Source organism: Lissotriton helveticus, chromosome 6 (genome assembly GCF_964261635.1).
Source record: "Lissotriton helveticus chromosome 6, aLisHel1.1, whole genome shotgun sequence".
Lineage (NCBI taxonomy): Eukaryota > Metazoa > Chordata > Amphibia > Caudata > Salamandridae > Lissotriton > Lissotriton helveticus.
Genome location: NC_136067.1, coordinates 679,907,330 through 679,927,971, shown reverse-complemented (window position 1 = coordinate 679,927,971; position 20,642 = coordinate 679,907,330). Strand labels below are relative to the sequence as shown.

General features: G+C 39.8%; 1 protein-coding gene across 10 annotated transcripts in view; it reads left to right on the top strand.

Moving 5' to 3' along the window:
• The window catches only part of SNAP91 (synaptosome associated protein 91), a 797,825-nt gene extending 780,498 nt beyond the window's left edge, over nucleotides 1-17,327 (top strand). For 9 of the 10 annotated variants that reach the window (XM_078648151.1, XM_078648145.1, XM_078648146.1 and 6 more), the window contains 2 exons: nucleotides 12,832-12,958; nucleotides 15,911-17,327. In XM_078648151.1, coding sequence (XP_078504277.1) covers nucleotides 12,832-12,921 — 90 coding nt within the window. In that variant the 3' untranslated portion in view covers nucleotides 12,922-12,958; nucleotides 15,911-17,327. The remainder of the gene's footprint in view (nucleotides 1-12,831; nucleotides 12,959-15,910) is intronic. The other variant, XM_078648144.1, reaches the window with a different exon arrangement.
• The last annotated feature ends 3,315 nt before the right edge of the window (nucleotides 17,328-20,642 follow it).

The following is a 20,642-nucleotide window of genomic DNA, read 5'->3' as shown; positions in this document are numbered from 1 at the left end:
CACCTTTGTCTAATGGCCTAAATCAACTGGTCCCATCCCAGCTTCAGAGATAATGAACCTGGTTCTCCTGGTTCATGAAGATTTCTCCTTTAAACCACATATTACCCTAACAAGTCCAGAAATCTAACATACTTCCTACATGTATTGTCAGAGCTCAAATCTGTATCTCATTTACTTGCACAATGCACTCCAATGGCTTGGACCAGGACTGGTGTTGTCCCTAAACGGACTTTAATGTTCCTCGATGAACCTGTCTCTACTTTATTAAATTAATACATATTAAAGGCTGTAACCATTCTCATTAAGAATGATAGACAAGGACTGAAATTTAAAAGTGTACTTAAAGAAAATAAGTACAGAAATATATAGGCTAGACCATCAATCAATTTAGCCTATAATCATATAGTAACAAACCATAAAGATCCATAGAAAGTCCAGCATAGATTTGCCGTCTAAAAAAGGAAAAAGATGAGCCATACAACAGAGATGAATCAGTTCCTTTTATAGGACATTAGGCAAAGGATTTTATACATTTACTACACAAGTACATGGTTCACAGGATATGCACCAATAGCAAGAGGATTTAGTTTCACAGCATCCAATCGAGTACAACGGTACACTCCTACCTTTTTATTTTTTAAAGCAAGAGAACTTGGGAGTCTTTAACTGAGCGATCTTGCTGGCTGCCAAGAATAGTACCTAAAATGAATTATAACTTGTAGAGACTATGTGTACCTCTAGTCTGCTGTAACATAACCAGAATTGTCACTACTATCCCTGAATTATTATTTTCAGACCAAATTGTTGTATATATTTGAAATTTACATGGAGCTGACAATGTCTATGGTAATATTTATGGTGAATCTACTGCCTTAATTCAGATATTATAACTCATCATTTCACCTGTGACCACAACATACAGTTCTTCAAAATAAAACCTTGAACTGCATTCCTTATGCTTATTTCTTTATACCTCTAAATATATTTTAACCTTAATACAGCTCAGAAATTATGGCTGCTTATAGAGAAAGAGCCACAGTCATGAACCCATTCCCTCTTATTACCATCTGCAGCTGTTCACGAGTCCACCTTAAATTGAGTTGCGGACCCTGAGCAAAGTGACATATGCTGAAGTGCAGAACCACCCCTCTCTTTCGCTGCCTCCCTAACTACCACATGGCTAAATCAAATTCATGGCCTACTCAAGCTGCTGCCAGAGACAAAGAAGTTAAATGGCTAATTTGAATCTTCCTTCTTGCAAGGGGTTCTGCTGACTCTTCCCTAATCTGAAAGAATGATTAAGAAAATATGATTATTCCAAGCGGCAGTACAAAGGAGTCTGTAAATTGTTGTACTAAATCACTTCCTTGGACTTTGTCTCCCTTTATAAAAGCAAATTTGTTGTGCTTTGGACACCAAATAATAGCAGTGAAAGACTGAGGGGGCAGTAATACATGCTGAAATATCATTATCCAAAGAATTGTTGAATGGTTTTGTTGGCTCCGTCTAGACTCACACATGTTACAAAGATGTTTGGCACGCAGCTAATAAAAAACTTTTCTTTTAATTTGCTGTCTCTGAGGAGGTGTGATCTTGGGCTTCTGCCTTCTCTTGTTTCATTGCAGTGATGGTCCAGCCTCTACTTCACCCCTTTTCCCACCACCTTGCTGCAGTTCATCAGCAAAATAAATCACTGTGCTCCTGATTCTCCTCACTTGATCACAAATTGTTACAGCATACTTGAAGATTACCGTATTTATATGTACTTGTTCACAGAGCATAGAGAAAGGGATGGCAGATTTAGGAAGGAAAACTCATAATTGTCCCCAACTACAAATAAAAAACATTGCTGTGTACCACAGCCTTTGAGTGGTTTTGTTTCAGGAACACATCTGCACTTTGGGGGTTTGCGTCTGCAAAACGAATTCTGATTGGGCCAGAAAAACATATCAGCCCACTCTGCATCAGCAGTGACAAATGCACCTCTTCCTGGCAGGCAGTCAGCTCTAATTATGTGGACTGGTTTTTCTTTTTTTTTCAGAGTTTTATATAGCGCGAACTAGACCTGAACCGAATCAGGTATCAGAGCGCTTTACATATCACCAGTTACGTTACATGAGGACACACATATATTTTAGGCACGGGGAGATTAAGTGATTTGCCCAGAATCACAGGAGGTTTTGGCATCGTTACCGAGACTCGAACCCAGATCCCCAGGTCCGAGGTCGAGCGCCCTAGCCGTTAGGCCAACTCCTCTCCTCAGGTCCTCACCCTGAAAAGTAGAGACCCAGGTCTTCAGTGACCTGGCGGGCTTAAAATCACACATCCTGCTCTGTATGCCCCCGATAGTGTTATCCTAAGCCAATTCTATGGTTTTGAAAAATGTTTGCTCTTTTTAACTACTTTTGCAGAAATATTCTTATTTACAGGAAGCTTCACTGTAATCAAAACATTACTTTGTCATGTCATTCTGTTGACAACTTGATATAACACGTACACAACTTGTTTTAGAGAAGATAAAAAAGGAGAGCGGAGGTGAGCTCAAGAACAAAAAGGTATTGGGCCTCATGGGTAGGGCTAACCTCCTTCCAGTGTCAAGGGTGTAACCTACCCTGTCAACACCAGATGACGCGTTTGGTTAAATTAGGGACACAGCTTTCTCCTTGCGGAAGACTGTGTTCTTCTCTGACCAGTTTTTCAACAAAACAATATTCCTATTTTCAGAGAGCAGAAATAGATACATTATGATTTCAAAAAGAGAGCAGAGATCAATAAAATAAGACATTATAAGGTTTTGTGCAAAAAAGCCAAAATAAAGTGCAACATTATCTAGCCCACCCACCCAGAGCGAGGATACCAATTCACATGTCACAACAATTAAATGCACTCTGTGAACAGTGGAATTTGTGCATATAATATGTGATGTGCAAAAGTGCAAATTTGTTCGAGATACTTTTCAGTCGCATTTGCTCCAGCTCCTATACCACCCCATCTGTAATTCAACTCTTTCAAAAAGATAAGCAAGCTTTTAATGGCTAGATTGGGGGCTTCCGCAATCTGCTCCCTATAATACCATATGGCATTAAACCTCTTCGCAAACCCCACCCGCTTTGCATACGCCACTTCAAATTTCAGAGTGCGTGTCATCTTTGCCTTCCAGTCCTAAACTGATGGAATAAGGCTGGTTCTCCAGTTCTGCAGAATAAAGGAGCGGGCAATCGTCAGTGCAATTTATATAAAAAAAAGCCCTCCTTTATTAAACCACTGGGTCTCCTTGGAGACCCTGATTAACACCAAGCTTGCTTCGGGGATTATTCTAGAGTGTAAGCCCTGACTAATTGCCTCTAATAATTCAAACAAAAAAATGTTCTAAGTTCAATCAAGTAAAAATCGTGTTGTTGCCAGTCTCCCGCCGATGACCGCGAAAACATTTATCGGGGACCAATGGGTACATTGTATGGAGAGTTACTGGGGTATAATAGGCCATCCATCGAGATAAGAGTGACCTTCTTTTAAAATGTGCATCTCCTAAGGTTTTATAACCAATCTCTGAGATAGCATACCAGTCCCTTTCGGATAAATTACATTGCGTTCTATCAAAGCCCTTCGTCCGAAATCCAGCAATTCCATCTTTCAGGGACTGGTTCCTAAGCAGTCTACACAAGTTTCCTATTCCCATCAATTTGCTTTTAAACAGTGCATGGCTTTTAGTGTGCAAACCTTTACTGTTCCGCTCTGGGTCTCCCACCTGCCCCAAAGCAGACAGTCAAAAATCTGGGCATATGAGTGGACTCCACTCTTACTTTTCAGGCTCAAACAAAAGTGGTAGCCGGGGTCTGCTTGGGCCTCCTTCGTGGGATTAAATCAATGTTGGGATTCTTCGATCCCACTATCTGTCAGGTGATCATCCAGGCCACAATAATATACAGGCTGGATTATGTTAGCTCCCTATACCTAGGGGCTAATAGAGCAGAGATACTTCGTCTTCAAACAGCACAAAATGCTGCGGTCAAAAGTGAAATGCTAAGATTTAGTAAGGACGCGCAGCCGTCCTGTAAACCCCTGAGGAAGCTTGTATCTGGACTTTTGGGGTTATTTCACTGTTTTAATAAAAGCTGGTAGGCTTATTTCAGATTCCTGTACCATTCTTGTTAAAAACAAATAGTCAAATACCCTGTTCCCATCCAAAACCCTTGTCAACGTATCTATTAAGGTTGCCTGCTAATAGCACTGTATGTGGGGAAGTGCTAATGCATTCTGTGTTTTCTCTAATTGTAAAACACAGTTTCACCCTAGATTTTTTTTTCTTCTAATTAGCCCATTAATTTTTCCCAGCATTGCTTTATAATTCAAACGATACCGATCAGTAAAATTATTTGTAACAAATATTCCAAGATAACTTATGGGAATTTGCAACCTTGCTAGGGGCTGTAATAAGACTGGTAGATCTGCAGCAACTACATTAATAAGCAAAACATCTGCTTTGCTTTGATTTATCTTATAACCCCCTATTCATGTAAATCCCCTACCCTCTGCAATCCCCCTTGTATATTTAACTCATCTGGTTGCAAATAAAGAATATTGTTGTCTGAAAAGTTTGATATAAAATGTACACAACTTGCTATAGAGTTGATGAAAAAAATGAGAGAGCAGGAGGTGAGCTCATCCTATTCATTAATAAGTATATGACTAGCAGAGAATACCCCTGAGAACAAAAAAAGGTTGGGCCTTATGGGTAGGGCAAACCTCCTTCCAATTTCCAGGGTGTAGCCTAGCCTGTCAAAGCTAGATGACACTTTTGGTTACATTAAGAACACGGCTTTCTCCTTGCAGCAGACTCTGTTATGTTGGAGGGTGATTTTAGGGTGGTCTTTCACCCCTTAATTTGAGCAGGGTTGTGCTATGTAAAATAATAAGACATGTGTGAAATGCAGAAACTGAGTCAGAGTGGCACCATTTATTCAAAGAAACAAATGTAAACAATGAATGTCAAAAGCACATCTTTAATCAGAAATAACTCTAAGCAATCATTGCAAGTAACAAGTGTCAGAGACACATCTTAGACGAAGAGCCAAAACATGCAATCTTAGTAAGTTTAGAATCACGGCAATGCAAGGGAGAGAGATAAAAAAAAGAACTTCAAAATAGAATAAGCATTACAACCTCAGTAGGAAATTATAAATAAAGCAGTTAACCAAGAGCACATCCACACGTCGTGACCCAAAAGTTCACTATGCGATGTGGTCAACGAATGGACTGAGCGCCGCTCTTTTATATTATTTTAATGAGGAACTGCTGACTACATCTGAGTATGTCAGATGTTTGACCGTAAATCATAACAAAAACTTGAACATTTATTGAAAACAATTTGTGTCGCTTCTCGGAAACTTTTAGGAAAGCAGAAGATTACAAAATGTTAGAGGTCACTTGTAATTTCTAAAGCTGTGTAAAGTCCCAGTTAGCCCCCACTCCTACTCTTAGCTAATTTTGTTCTTCTAAATGACAGACACATCCTGTTATTGCTACATCTTGATGTTCAGAAAAGATGTACACAAAGAGGTCATAGGAGAGATACATCTGAGTATACAGGAGGGTATGGGGCCTACTGCCGCTGTATAAGCTCAAGATAGTGTGGACAATTTTATTACAACCCGGTCTATGGGCTGGCAGGGACAATTGAGACTCTCATGCTTCAGATGTGGACAGAATGGGCCTGGGGCACTATATGGTAAACCTACACCCTGCTTCAGTTCTTTTCTGACCAGATGTAATTTTTTAATGTCACGGTGCCCACAATTGATGAAATATTGGTCATTATTTTCCATTACACCTTCAGGTTTTATTTTTCTGTTTCAATGGTTCCATTTCGTTGACCGTCCACTGGCCGGATTTTCTGCCTGGCTAGAGGCTATTATGATCTATTCGAAGACAGGAGCATAATTTTAGACCGCTTGGTGCCATTACTTGTTTTAAATGTCTCTTATATGGATCAACCTTCATTCAACAACCATTGGTCATTTTTAACAGTCATTCCTGAAGAATGGTGTCATTTTCCTGGTATATGAAAATTTTATTTGTGAGGCAGTCGCATGAGTCCATGTGGGTAAGGGTGAGCTTATTAGTGCTCTCTTGAACCATTGATCTTGCAGATAAGTGGTGCATCTTGCTTCGTTTTCTTGTTGTGGCTTCCCCTATTGCAACGTGCCCTCCCTTAACATCACAGGATTTTGAAATACATACAGTCAAAATATATAGTCCCCTGATCAGCAGTTTTTTATTTTAAGTGTAATTTGCTTATTGATCAACGTACATTCACCAACCATTAGTACACCTTTCATTGGTGCAACAATCTGATCTATTTTTAGGAGGGAGTGCTTATTCCAGTTGTTAGTAAGTGTAACATAGCAGAAACATCCATTGCGCTTGCTTTCACAGTTTTGTGTCCTCCACCATTGACACTTACATGACGTAACAGTGGATTAAAAGTTAATATTTAATATCCAGCCTACTTCTAACCACTGGCAATTGCTATGGATAGCATTACAATCACTTTATTATGTTTACCCACTATGCCTACTTAGTTTGGAATCAGCAATATGCAAATCAGTCTTGACGCTGCTCTGACAGTCCAACATTGATGTCAGTGGTTAGTATTATTTGAAGCATTCCTCCCATCACCTTTGTGTATTTGATGTACCAACCTAAATGTGAAGGGAATGATGATTCCAAGTTCCAGCCTTATTAAGTTTTGTGGTGTTTTTTCCATAAACTCAATATCTTCCTGATCCTGTTAATAAATTAAATGCTTACTTTGTTGATTGTGTCCGGGGGCCAGCAAACTGAACCATATGTAGGGGCTGCCACTAATTTGGTGTTGGTCACAGTTAAAGTTGGGCCAACTGCATCCCCTCCATATTTCAATGAGAAGCTTTTTATTACTACTGATATTTCCTACATTTTTTTCATAGATGTGTCAAATGGGCATTCAAGTTTAATTTGTTATCAATAGTGACACCTAAGTATGAATAGTTAGACCCTGCTCAGTTTAGTCCGGGCCACTAGAGCAGATATATCTCGGTCTTTGACATCCAAATGAAATAACTTTTTTTTATATTAATGTGCAAATTGTTGTCCTTACTATAGGCATGTACCCTGGTCAGTTGCTCTTGAAGCCCACTGTGTGTGTTTGAGAACACCACTAAGTCATCAGCAAATGTCATGATTTTAATTTTGGTCATTTATGTGCATCCCCCTTTTATGTTGCAGTGCAGCTGCAATATCTGAGATGTACAGACTGAATAATAGCTGAGCTAGAATACAGCCCTGTTTTAGACAGTTATAGGGGTTAATATTTGATGTCAGTCCTCTGCTATCCGAAAGTTTCATCCTAACCCAGGTGGTACTGTAGAGATCAATCATGATGTCTAGGATGCCTCAATCGATTCCCCACGAATACAGCTTCACCACAATTGTGCTCCATTTACTTTGTCAAAAGTAGTCGAAGTCAATAAACCATGCGAACAATTTATTCTCCTTGGGTCTTCCTGCTTTCTCGGGTAGGGTGGATATTGGCATGATATTTTGTAGCGTGGAGCATTTTGGTCGGAAGCTTGATTGATGAAACATTAGTCTCTTGGTTTCTTCTGCTCACTTTTTGAGATGACCTAATAGATGCTTTGCAAAGATTTCCCTTTTGCATCTAGCAATGCCTAACCTATTACTGTGAGGGAAATTTATCAGACCTAGTTTATCGATCGGCTACATGATTGAGCCTTTCTAAGAGGGTAATCCACACCCAGAGTAAATCACTGTATTAATTATATTGGCCAACAAAGAACTCCAAGCTGATACGTCGAGTTTAATCACGGCTTTGGGAAGGCTATTTAGCCCCAGGGCCCTTGAATTGATGGACCTTGTATTCAGCTGTTCGGTCTCTTGAGGAGAGATGTTATAAACCACTGATTCCCCATTCTTACCATGGATTTGGAGTTTTGGGCTGAGGGTGTTTTGTTTTTAGGACTCCTGTAGATTAGCCAAGTAATCTTCCTAGACCGTAAAGCTAATGTGAACATTTCCTGTTCTATAAGTATTGGTTCCCGACCCTGCTAAGGCTCAGAACGTCCTTTACTTTTTTGTGTGGATTGCATTTTGGAGCTCAGTCTATAGCTGTTCCTGCTGGCTTCTTTAGACATTATGAATTTCCTTTTTCAGCCCTTTTTTTTTTTTTAGATGCTTCACCAGTTAAAAATAATTTGGGCTGGACTCCTTCTAAAGTAGTTTTAGTCATCTCCTCCAATTTTTTCATGGTCTGAATTGGCCGTTTGCCTAAACTAGGTTTCATTTGTATTGTTGGGACCTGGAAATCAATTATTTTCCTGAGAATATTGGTGTACCTCTTGATGTCGAGAACTATTTTCCCTGCCACCGTTTGTACCTTCATCATAGTATGAGCATAGAAAGCTTGGGCCCATATCTGCTGTATCTATATGTCCAACATACAGTTCCACACCATCCTTTTCCCTAATTTTCCCATTAATTGTTTACCGTATAGTTTATCTGATGCAAACAATTCAATATTTCGATTTAATGATTTGCTGTGGGTCATGATCGCTTTCTGGCCTAGTTATAATCTCATATTCTTTTATCAAGTGAAAGTCTGCCATACTTTCCCCCTAGTGTTAAATGGTGGCTTGGGTCAGCTGGTCTTTTACACATATCCCATTAAGGTGACAGAGCCTTTGTTCATAAAGGGTGGCGCTGAATAATTTCCCCGATTATTTTCTCTTCATTTGTATCTCCTTGTAGTAATAAAGTATTGTTGAAATTACCAGTTAATAGCACTGTTTCATTTTTGTTTAAATCCATTGCGTTTCCACTTTATTTGGCAAGTAATTAGCTCTTTTCCTCCTTTCGCCATTGTGGGAGGACTATAAAAATGAATCGCACATAACTGAAGATGATTGTTAAAGATCACTCTGACAGCCAATAGGATTCTTGTTCTAATGATAACCTGGTAGCTAGTAATGTCCACGTCAAATTTTAAAAGTACTGAAAGGTCCCCATTTGGTTTCCCCTAAGGTCCTTATGTAGCTGGAGCTTCTAAATTATCTTCTGTAGCCCATGTCATTCACGTATACTCCTTTAGGGATTGACTATCTGTCTTAAAATGGATGCTGAATAGGTTCCCTTATACTATATGTTCGAGATCTTTACAGTGATGTGAAATTCTCAGTGAATTATTTCTGTTTAAGAAGTCAAATGACCCTTCTGACATATAAGTTTGAACAAAATCAATTGAAAAAGGGGTCCTTCCCCCGATATCATGTTTATTGTTAGTGACTTTAAATCTTGGCCTTGGACATCTTTGTGGGCCAGAATATCTGGCTTACATTCCGCTTGATCTACATTAATCGAAGATTCCTTGTTTCCCGTTGGATTTTGTAGGGTTTTCACTATTTGAGAAATTTCAGCATATCTATTTAGAAGAGTTTTTTTCCCCAATTACCTGGACCCCAGCTGCTATTCCCAGAGTTGCTTCCTCTGATTTCTTATCATGGTGCCCCCAGTATGTGTGACAGGTTGCTAGTTATGTCCTGTCTGATCCTCCTGGGCAATCTGATATTGCGTCAGTTAGGACGTCTAAACTATGGAACTCTTTGCCCAGCCACATGCGTTGGCTGGATTCGGAACAGGAATTCAGAAAAGCTGGAAAAATAGTGGTTCTTCAGGCAGGGGCAGTAGTATTTGGCACCTCACAGTCTGGCTAGTCTGCACACGCCGGGACACCTCTTCAAAGGTAGCTGTGGTCTTTATAAGTTGCCATTCATACATTCATTCGTCTGGTATTTGGTCAATATAATTTTGTTACAGGTGCTGTTAACCCAGTTAGAGTAAGTGACTATCTTCCGGCTGCGCAGTTATGGTCTTAACTTGTGATGAGTCCAGGGCTATGACTTGAGTGTCTTGACAAATGGAGACGTTATCCTATGCTATTTTACCCTTCTTTCCTTGTTAAGGGTTGCTGTAAAAAAGAAAAGTCTCTGCTTGCTGTACTGGAGTGCTCAAATAGTTTCCAATACTTGGTTTGGCCCCTTCTTATGTAGTTTCTGAAGTCTTTTTAGGTGCCTTTTGTTTATATATGTATGAAAGAGCTCATTTTGTAGCCCTGAATCAGAGTTTTGGGTCTGTACAATCTCCTCTACCTCCCAGATATCATTTATTTGAGCCAGAGTTGGATTATTATCTTCATTTGTGTCCACATTACTGTAGTGCCTAGTGAACCTCCTTGGAGTTATAGAGCATTATTCCCTCGGATCACTATTCTTTCCTGGTAAGTTGTTTGCATGTATTGCAGATGATTGGGGCCCTATTGCAGTCCTCCATGCTTCCGGTCATAGTAGTTAAAGATAAGCTGCCTCTTTCCAGTATACCCATTAGTTTATGTGGCAGCAATTGTTAGGAATCAATTATGTCGTCAATACTCTGAGACTGTTGCAGTTTTTCCACTGATGCTGCCTAAAGGCACCTTTGCATGTTATTTTGTACATGATTGTATTTTGAGTCTTTACTATTATTTGTCATCTTATTTAGTAATGCTATTTGAGCATCCATTTTAACTGATTATCTATCTCCAATATCATGTTAGTTGTCACATTCATAGTGTTGAGTACCGGATAGGTAGGTGGGACATCTTTCTCAAAATTTAGATATGTATAGATGGACCTGTCTTGCATAGGCATAGCTTGTCCTATTACTTGTCTAATCTCTGGTGATGAGCACAAGTGTTGCTGCCCTGCTACCCTAACCAGTTGTTGTGTGGATTGTCTTAGTAAATCCAATTCACTGAAAAGGCCCTGATCGAATTGCCTATGTCAATCTGACTATTCTTTGCACCGCTGGATACCAACACATGATCAGATGTTTCGGGTCTAGCATAGATGGACTCATTGCTCGAGTCCACCTCTGTTAAGTCCAGATAAAAGCCAACCATTGGTAGATTTATCTGTTCTTACATTTATAATTTTCCTACGATGTGGCGCCCCCTCATGTTTAGCATCAGGTGATGCATTATCCTGCTCTCCTAATAGAACACTTGTTGTCTGTACCGGTGCCCTCACAGAACATGCCGTGATTGTTTGTTTTTGGGTGCACCTTGCCTCAGCTGTGTGTAGCTTTAGATGGCTCATTCATGATTGCCTCTTACAGTTGGGGATCGTCATTTGCAGAGGTAAGTGCAGTCTTTTGAGCTCTTGTATTCATATTGCCTTGCCCTGGAATCTGAACGCACAGCCTAATGCTACAGATGGAACTGGTCTTCAAAATTAACTATGCGTACACCTTCCCTCACAGCTTTATCAGGTGAGGCAATCAGGGCAAACAAGGCACACTTAGTAGAAACAACCTTTGGTATCACAGAGCAGAGCCAAGCAGTCAGTGCAGGCAATCGGGGTGGGTCAGACACACTTCGTAATAAACAGTCTTGGTTATCACAAAGCAGAGACAGACAGTCCATGTAGACAGGGCGCACTTCGTAGAAAACAGCCTTCGGTATTGCAGTATAGAGCTAAGCAGACACTAGCAGAACACTTTTGCATTTTTCAGCCACAATAGAACATCATACAGTCTCTTAGCTCCACTTCGGCATCACAATCCAGCTTTGGCTTTAATTTTAAAGTTTTACACTTACCTCTCCCTTCCGCGGTCACCACCTTCCCCCACAACTTGAATAACCACAATGATGATGGGAAACTAGTCACTGAGTTGTCGCAAACCCCAAACATTTGCAAACAGCTACTCTTATATCCCCTAGGTTGGATTCCAAGTGATTATCCGCATGTAAAGCACCACCCAATCGGGCATCCTAACCCCACTGTCTCGCTTTGGAAGCGGATACGATGACAGTGTCTGTGGCCCTATCGGCAGACCGAATATTCTCCATATGGTAGATATTGGGGAGTTGTTGAAGGGCGTTTAAGGCGCTCCACTTTAAAAAGGAAATCACCACCTCCCTCGCAGTGCAGGGAGCAGAGTTTGGCATCCCAGTGCTCCTTCCGGTGCACAGCACTTGCTCTTCATTTCCAACGGTGTTGTGGGCAGACACAACAAAAAAGTGCAGAGGAAGAGTTTTTTTAATAAGTAGACCCTGTGTTGAAACCATTGTGGTCTCTGTGAACACCCCATTCTGTGCACTCACACCTTATTATCTTTTCATGTAACCATCCATCCATCGACTCTCACACACACACACACACAGACATGTAAACGTCCAATCAATGAATCAGCACATAAAAAAAGAAAAAGCCTGACCTATTGGTTTAGCCAAAGGTTGTTTTAAAAGTTGCTGTGAGTTGCAAACATGTTTTATGAATGGTGGAGCTCACTGACCTGGAGGAGAGGTGTGATCATAGTTACTGGTGACTGAAGGTGGTGAGAGGAGATGAGGAAATCCGTGAGTAGTGGAAGCGAGAAAATGTCATAAACTGGAGAGACCCAAAAGCACTCCATTCTCATAAACCACCTACTTATTTAACATTTGAATAATGTCCTGCTCTCTAAAATGTAAAAAAAATAAAAATAGCAAAGATGATCGGTTATGTTCCTATTGCTAGGTGAACTCGCTACTGAATGCCATACCACAATTGGTGTATATGTTATTAAAGTGCTTCTTTATTGTGGTGTAAGTGTAATAATTTGAAATCCATCTGGTAATATTTTACAATGGAATGCCTACAAAATCTTTGTTGTGTATGTTACAGTATGTTCGATTCAAAGCTGCACAATTGCTGGTAATTAGTGGTATTGAGTTTTACTCAACTGTTCCTCCTTTGTTAGCTTTCTCCAAGTTCACCTGCATCTCAGAGTCCTAAGAAGCCACCAACAAAGGATCCATTAGCTGACCTGAACATCAAGGATTTCTTATAATCAAGTACGGTACCACTGCGTCTCTCCCTGGTTTTCGGTTAGTGTGTTCGTTTACTTTGTCTGCTTTACATTAATGATCTGTTGTAATGCTTGAATGCCAAATAGCTGTGTTGCAAGATTCTAATTGAAAGAGCTTTGTAAGGTCATAAAATGTAGTATAATCTCCTAATTATTTATTCTTATAGTAGATCGTACATGCGGTCTCAATTTCCACCTATTGTCCTGGAATTCACAGCCAACAGCATGGAAAGTCAGTCATTAGAAGCACAATATTCAGCATTTTCTGCTTTTAAAAATAAATACAGACCGAAAACAATATGTTTCCTGTCTATATTTATCTGTAAAAATCAGTACAAACGGAAAACTGGGCGCCTTAATTATAACCATGAAGGCAATGGATAGAAAGTCGAACACAATCATCCATATAATAGGATCTTCTGTGTGTACAAGAACATTTCTTGAATGAAACCTTTGCTGCATTAAGGCGTTGCAAGGCCTTGTGATTTAAGAGATGTAAACTGCAAATGTTTTCCAGGACAGATAGGATTGATATTGCTGGACATGTAAAGGGTTGCCTACGTGAATGGAAACGATGTGAACAGTAGAATGGACTGTGGTGGTGTGCACTGTGTAGTGAATTGTTTTAAACTCAGCAACGAAGATACTAAGTAAGGTGGCAACTGAGATACTGCTCTGGAGCCTGATGTACCATTTCGGTTTAGCCATTTCACTTGGGATGGTAAATGCTGGACAGAGACCCTTCCACACCTTTAGTTCTGATAACTGATGTCCAAAATTGTGAAGTGAATTTTGTGCCTTGGTCTGTCACCATGCTATTAGGTAGACCGTGATGTCTGACTATCTCTTTTAAAAACACCAATGCTAGAACTGGTGCAGAAGGCAGTGTCTGAAGTAGACCATTTTATTGAAGTAATTCATCATTACTTAAAGTATTGTGAACATGTCACATGGAAGTAGTTCAACTATAAAGTCCATGGAAATTCTGGACCAAGGTACCACAAGAGTTGGAAGAGGCATAAGTAATTAAATAGGCTTAGTGTGCCTGTATTTAGCTTAAATGTATGTGGCACAAGACTGTGTGCATTGTTTAACTTCTTGTTCTATCCTGGCTACTAGAATGTGTGTTGTGTGAGAGCTAGAGTTCATCAAACATCATGGTGTCTTGTTAGTGGAGTTTCATAGCACAAAAATATGATCTTATCACATAACGGATAAGTAGGTATGAAAATGTGATCTTTTTGGAATAATCTGTCTTTCTGCTGATAAGTTTCTGGGTCTTGTGCAATCCATGCTTCTTTGCCAATAGTGTGTTGAGCCTGTAGGATTTCCTGATGGACAGCTGTCACCTTGGAGTTCACTACAAGGATGAATGATGGTACAGTGACCTCTTCATTATTTTCCTCTAACCAAGATAAAGCGTCTGCTGTTCTATATTGATTTCTCAGCTGATATGCTGCTGTGAAATGAAAACTTGAGAGAAAGAGCATCCAGTGTGCATGACTGCAGTTTACGCAATGCATACACTTTGGAAAGCTTAAAGTCTAATGGTATATCCAAACAATTAGGTCATGATTGGCACATTCTGGAAAGTGTCTCCAGTGAGAGAAAGCATCGCTGGTGGCTAAGCGATCGCTATTGTACTTTGAATAATGCTATTCAGTTTCTGTAAGCTTTCAGTACTAGAAAGTAACTTGATGCAATTTGTTGGTATTTGGATCTTTGTGGTAAGATGGCACCAACGTATGAGGCAGAAGGGTTTCTTTCTACTGTAAAGGGTAATGCAGGATCTAGCGGATGAGAAATAGGGGCTGTTGTGAATACCTCTTTCAGTTCCTTAAATCCCCTTCTTGCAGAGGGTGTGAAATTTAGTTTTTTCTCTTATCGGGCTATATTCCCTTTCCTTACCCTCCTCCGATTTCTGCTTGGGTAGCTTAAGCTGCAGCGCTCCATTTTTAAGTCATGATTATTGTTACACTGGCTGTTTGAAGCAGCGAAAGTACGTAACCACTGCTAAGCCTGTTTAGGGGGCATTTATCTGGTGGACGCTTGTGCTCTGTGTGTTGATATTGGTATGAAGTCCTCCGGGAACTGTTAGACAAGAATGCAGCGCAAGAACACCATTATCCTACAAGAGACCTATATCATTAGCACAAGCCTGGACCCCAACCTGCATAGTGGGCAATTAACACAATTATACTTTCTTTTCTTGCATGAACACTATACTAAGCTTTAACCTCTCTACTTCTGAATGCATCTGAAATGTATTGTATTTAGTTTTGAGACTTTATGCCTAGAAGATCGTTAGTAAAGACTAGTGGCTTGATATACAATAGGCGGTAATGAAACTTTTCCAATTTCTAGAGGAACCACTACCTGGAGGAGAACCCAGTGGTATAATTTGCCACCATTATAATAACCTCACGAAGGAGAAAATTCCACTAGTGATTTCTTCTTGAAAATTAGAATCTATATGAGCCATCCACTATAGAGTAAAAAGACAGCTCACTTTACCCAGTTCTGCATCTCTCATAAACACCAACAAACAGCAGCGGCCCATGCAGGTAAGCGAGTGGGGCGGGGATATGTTGACAGACGACAGAATAGGTCAAATTAAATAAGTAAATCCTATTCTGTCATAGGTCAGCATCCACCCCGCCACACTTACCTCCACTGACCTCTGCTGCCAACAAAACACAATCTTGAATGTTGCTTTGTTTCATGATGTATGCTTGGGTTGTGAGATGTATTTTGACATCATTTACTAGTGGCCCTTTTATTCATAAATCAGCATATTTCCATTGCAACTGACTCTAACCGAAGCTCTAAAACATTACAATTTATGAAGCCAGAAACAGTGACCTGGCGAACAATGTCATGTTTCTGATTTAAAATGGACAAACAAAATGGTTGAACTTGCAGAAGAAGTAGAGATGAGTGCAGTTCTAACTGATGTGTTTTCTCTTTACAGCTGCACTTTTGTGATCGGAATGTGTGAGTTTGGAGCCTACCAGTAACCTATTCAAGCTCAGTTTGAAATGAGCCACCACTACCAAACCCAGTGCTTCTTCAGACCTAATTTTACTTCTGAAATTTGTAGCACAGCTGTGAAAGTGAACATTAGGAATGTGTACTACCTTAGCTGTTAACTCTACTCTTACCTCCATTTTTGTGAAATTGGGTTCCTTCTGTGTCTTACAGTTTAAACAATGGATGTATGTTATTGATGCCTTCTAGTGTTTTCTGAACTTTTGAGGGCAGATGATGCAACTGTTGTTTGGTGATCTACTTGGAGCGACGTGTCTGTGTTTTGGAGGTTTCGATGTATATACCTTTTTGACGAACTGCAGCATTTGCGTTTTACCTGTAGATCTGTTACAAAAACGTCTATGGTGTGATGATCATATCGAATAGTAAGACAAACCCTCTTCATATATACAAAGGTCTGTTCTTTATTCTAAGCTACTTTTCCATTCATGGGAATTTAATTTATTGTGGAAAGTTTTATTTTTGTGGTACTCTATATGCTAAGAAATATTTATAATTTAAATTAATATTTAAAACATGCAATCTTCCATGACACATACACAGCTCTTTGAGGCTACTGTAAGAAGCATGAAAATCATATCTGAAGGAAAATCGTATTTATCACTATTTTATTTAAATTGTATATTTTATTTATACATTAAAGTTTTTGTACGTGGATCAGCATATATGTCCGTTTAATGGGCTGACCCCAGGCAAAATGTTTCGCACAATGAAGCAAAAAAAAAGAAAGCCAAGTATGTCTGTAATTTTGAGAGATTTAAATTCTTGAAAACAGACTTTTCTGGATCATCTTGTCAGACCATCTCGATAAGTTGGGCAATTGTTTTTTTTTTTAAAGTTATTTTGTGTTCATCTTTGTTAACGTTCTTGTTTGTTGTTTAGTCGATTATCATTCTCAAAATGTGCAGGAAGTATATTTCCTTTGTCTATATCAAGCTCTTCTGCGAACACTATTCCATAATATTTTATTTTTTAAATTTGTGATCGCATTTTCATTGTTCACAGTCTTTGTGCTGGTGTCTTGGCTTACATTTTTGATGCATTTAATGAAGTCACTGTTTATCAGTGTTGAAAAGTGGCTTGGCAGCTGTTTGTGAAAGCATATTGGGTTAGAAAGACCTTCACCTTCTGTAAGTCTTTCGAATTAACTATGTAATTGATGTATGGTACCATAAAATAAGTGGTTGTTTCTGGATTTACTGTGGGGATAACATACACTGTAATCGGGGAAAATTATACAAAGTACATTTCAAAATGGCTTTCCTTTGTATTTTGTTTGGAAACCCCAGTGCATGTGTGCCCTTTGAGATGCAATAAACACAACGAACAAAGTAAATACTGATACACTCCGTGTCTTTGTCATATTGTGATTACGTTTCTTTTGTTTTATATTTTGGAAATAACATTGTCGCAACGTGAGTATTGTTTTTTCCTTTAGAATGTTGAGGGCTGTGAAACAAGTGGCAAGATAAATTGCAGGTTAGATGTCAACGTGTGTTTAGGGAAAAACCGGCATTTCACAAATTAAAGGTTCTTGTTTTGGAATATAAATCTATGAACTATTCTATTCATACACCATTAATCAATATGATCAAGCCTGACACGTAGGTTTCGTTACATAATACACATTCCTGCCTCACAGCAGACAAAATATCTATAAAAGCTAATCAAACTGTGAACGATTATTGGTATTCTTATTATTTTAAAAAAGGCCTCTGTCGGACAATGTTGGTTCCCTTATCTGACAGCCAGATTCGATAATTTGTTAACACCTAAACATGTGCCAAATTATTTCGACGTATATCCCAAGTAATCTGTGTAACCGATCTTCATACTTCAATCCCATCCAAGTTCTCTGTGTTTACCCGATTGGAGAGAACCCAATGGGAGATTTAGAGTAGTCTTCTCTTTTGAATACCACTTAACCACTGGATATTTTGCAGGCTTGTCGGGTCCAAATAGGGATGGAGTTTCAGGGATTTTACTTTCTCAAATAAATATGTTTTGTTTGTTTGAAGCACAAATACCTTTCCTTATTAGCAAACAAGTTGCTTCTAACCATGTTCTGTTTTCAATTTACTCCTATCAGATTGAGTGAGAGGACATTAATGATATCAAAATACATTAGGAAAAGGTTCTGTAAAGCTTGCATCGTAGTGTAGATCTGATAGCGCCTATCAGTTTTACATCATTTTAAAGCATAGCGAAAAAATAGGCTGCAGCCCAGATTTACTATGGCATTGCTTTGTCCTTGCGTCACCCAAAGGGAGTTCAAACTGAGGTGGCATGGTGGGTGAAAAACTATGGACTGGGATGCAGCCCAAGCGATTGCCAGTGACTCAGATTAATTCAAACATTCCATTCATCACCTTCTTTTTGCTACCATAAGTGTGACAGGTCTGCTCAGGCATCGGACCCATGCTCACTGTGCATCTGGAACCAAGCTGTACCTGACTGATGAGCCTTAATAAAGGCCAAACCAGTCTGGGTGGCTTGTTATTGCGGTTTGGGAGAATCTGGCCTGGCAGTTTGAGCTGCTGGGTTGTTCCCAATGGAGCAGAGTCAAGCCTGATTTGCATATGGCTGGTTACAAACTGAGGTGGTAAGGTGGGCGACAAACAACAGATTGGGGAGCGGCCACAAGCAATTGCCAGTGGCTGGGATTGATTCCAGCATTCCATTTCTCATCTCATTGTTGTTGCCCTTTCTTATGTCCAGGCACAGTCTATAGGGTGGCAAAATACAATCGTATTTTCAGTGCCTGATCCTCTCAAACAAACACAAGGCACATTACACTTGAACTTGTTTGACCTACTATTGCCCACTCCTAACTTAATCTTTGTTCATCACAATTCTTGCCCTGTTGGTGGCTGTTCAGTTCCTGAAACAATAGCACTTCAGACCTTGATTCAACCTTGATCATTCTCAAACTTATACTTACAATAATCAGGATCTGGTTACTCATCATGCTGAATTCGCCCCACCCTGGACTGTAATTGCAAACAGTCACAACAGCTCACGGTGCCTTAACACTGAGGTTCTCAAGGCGACATTTGAGCCTCTAATATCTATATGGTATGTCTATAGCGCAAATTTATTGCAAAGCAGTACCTGGTCAAGCATTATCTGATAAAATGTTCACCTAACCAACCATGCTCACACGTTTGTTACCTACTACCAGGATCCATGAAAGCCATCCCCTCTTCTAGACACATTCCCACTAAATCTGTCACCCTGAATAAACCAAAAACTAAAATGTGAAAAATGCTTGAAACAAATACTCCTCCAAACTGAAGTAAGTCATTGCTCTGTATCATCAAATGTTTCAACAACAACATGGCTGTCATCGCCCATTTGATTTCCCTATTCTTTCCTCTTAAGCTGATCTTTACATCCATCAATGTGGCTCAGTTCTCCCGTGGACGCTAGAGATAAACAGTATCCCATGAAACAACATAACCACCACATTGGCTGAAGTAGTACCTGAGTGATTTCTCGTCCCATCTCAATTTTCTTTTCAATTACTTTATGTACTTTCAGCAGACAATAAAAAGAATCATTCACCTCGTTACAATGTCTTCTGATGCCCACTATCTACAACTCTTAAGGCACTCTGGCTATTAATTAATATGGGTAAGAGACCGGTGTCTCTTGTGAATAGGCTTGTGCATCAAACACCTTGTTATCTATATTCGGAATGTGTTTTGCCTATACTGAATGTTGCACTTTAAACACTGTAATATAACTATATCCATAACTGCAGGTGCCCATCGTTCATTTTTTTGTATCAGCCAACACTATTTCTATTTTCTATATTTGTGCTAACTCTATTGCTTGCTTGTAATGCAAGGTCATAATGCTGTGCCCTTTTCACAGTCAGTACTCTGGCCACAGTTTCGTACACCACTTTCGCTACCTAATATAACCAAATATTGTACCTCACCTGTATCCATGACAATTTCCTTCATCATTCCACACCTCTGAAAACTACATTGCTAACCATTGAACTCTTTAAAAAAATACACACCATTCCTGCAGGCATCTTGGAGTCCATGTCATTTAAAAGTGGTGTTCCATGAAAATGCAGCAACCCAGATAGGAGGTAATTTCTTTATTTCATGTTAGGACCTTAGGTTACTACAACAGATGGTAGGGCCTGACAGGGTTCAATCCTTCCTTCAGCTCTCGCTATCTCCTGGCTTCTATCTTATAATCCTAACTGACCCAGGGAACATGGTAGAAATTCGAATTTGGTATGCCTGAACTCAGAATGATAAAATATATCTTTTAGTGAAGTTGTTTTTAACATTCTGTGTTTTAGGAAGTGGTTATTTTCTTACCTAATCATCCAGCCTGCCTCTGCTAGCTTGTGTATTGCATGTCTGGTTTGTGAGTGACAGGGGATGGAGAGGCTCCAGGAGACAGGGTGAGTCAGCACAGGGCTGAATAGACCTATCTGTATGTAGAATGGTGGGAGGAGAAGCACCTGGGCCTGAATAGAGCTGTGCCTGCCTTCCACAATGCAGGCTCCACCTCCTGTGGTACGTCTGATGACCCTGGCCCCAAGCTGGGAAAGGAAAGAAGGAGTCCTGTAAGCAAAGTGCTCCGGGACTGCTCAGAACTGGTTTGGACTAGGTACAGGACCCTCTGCCTTC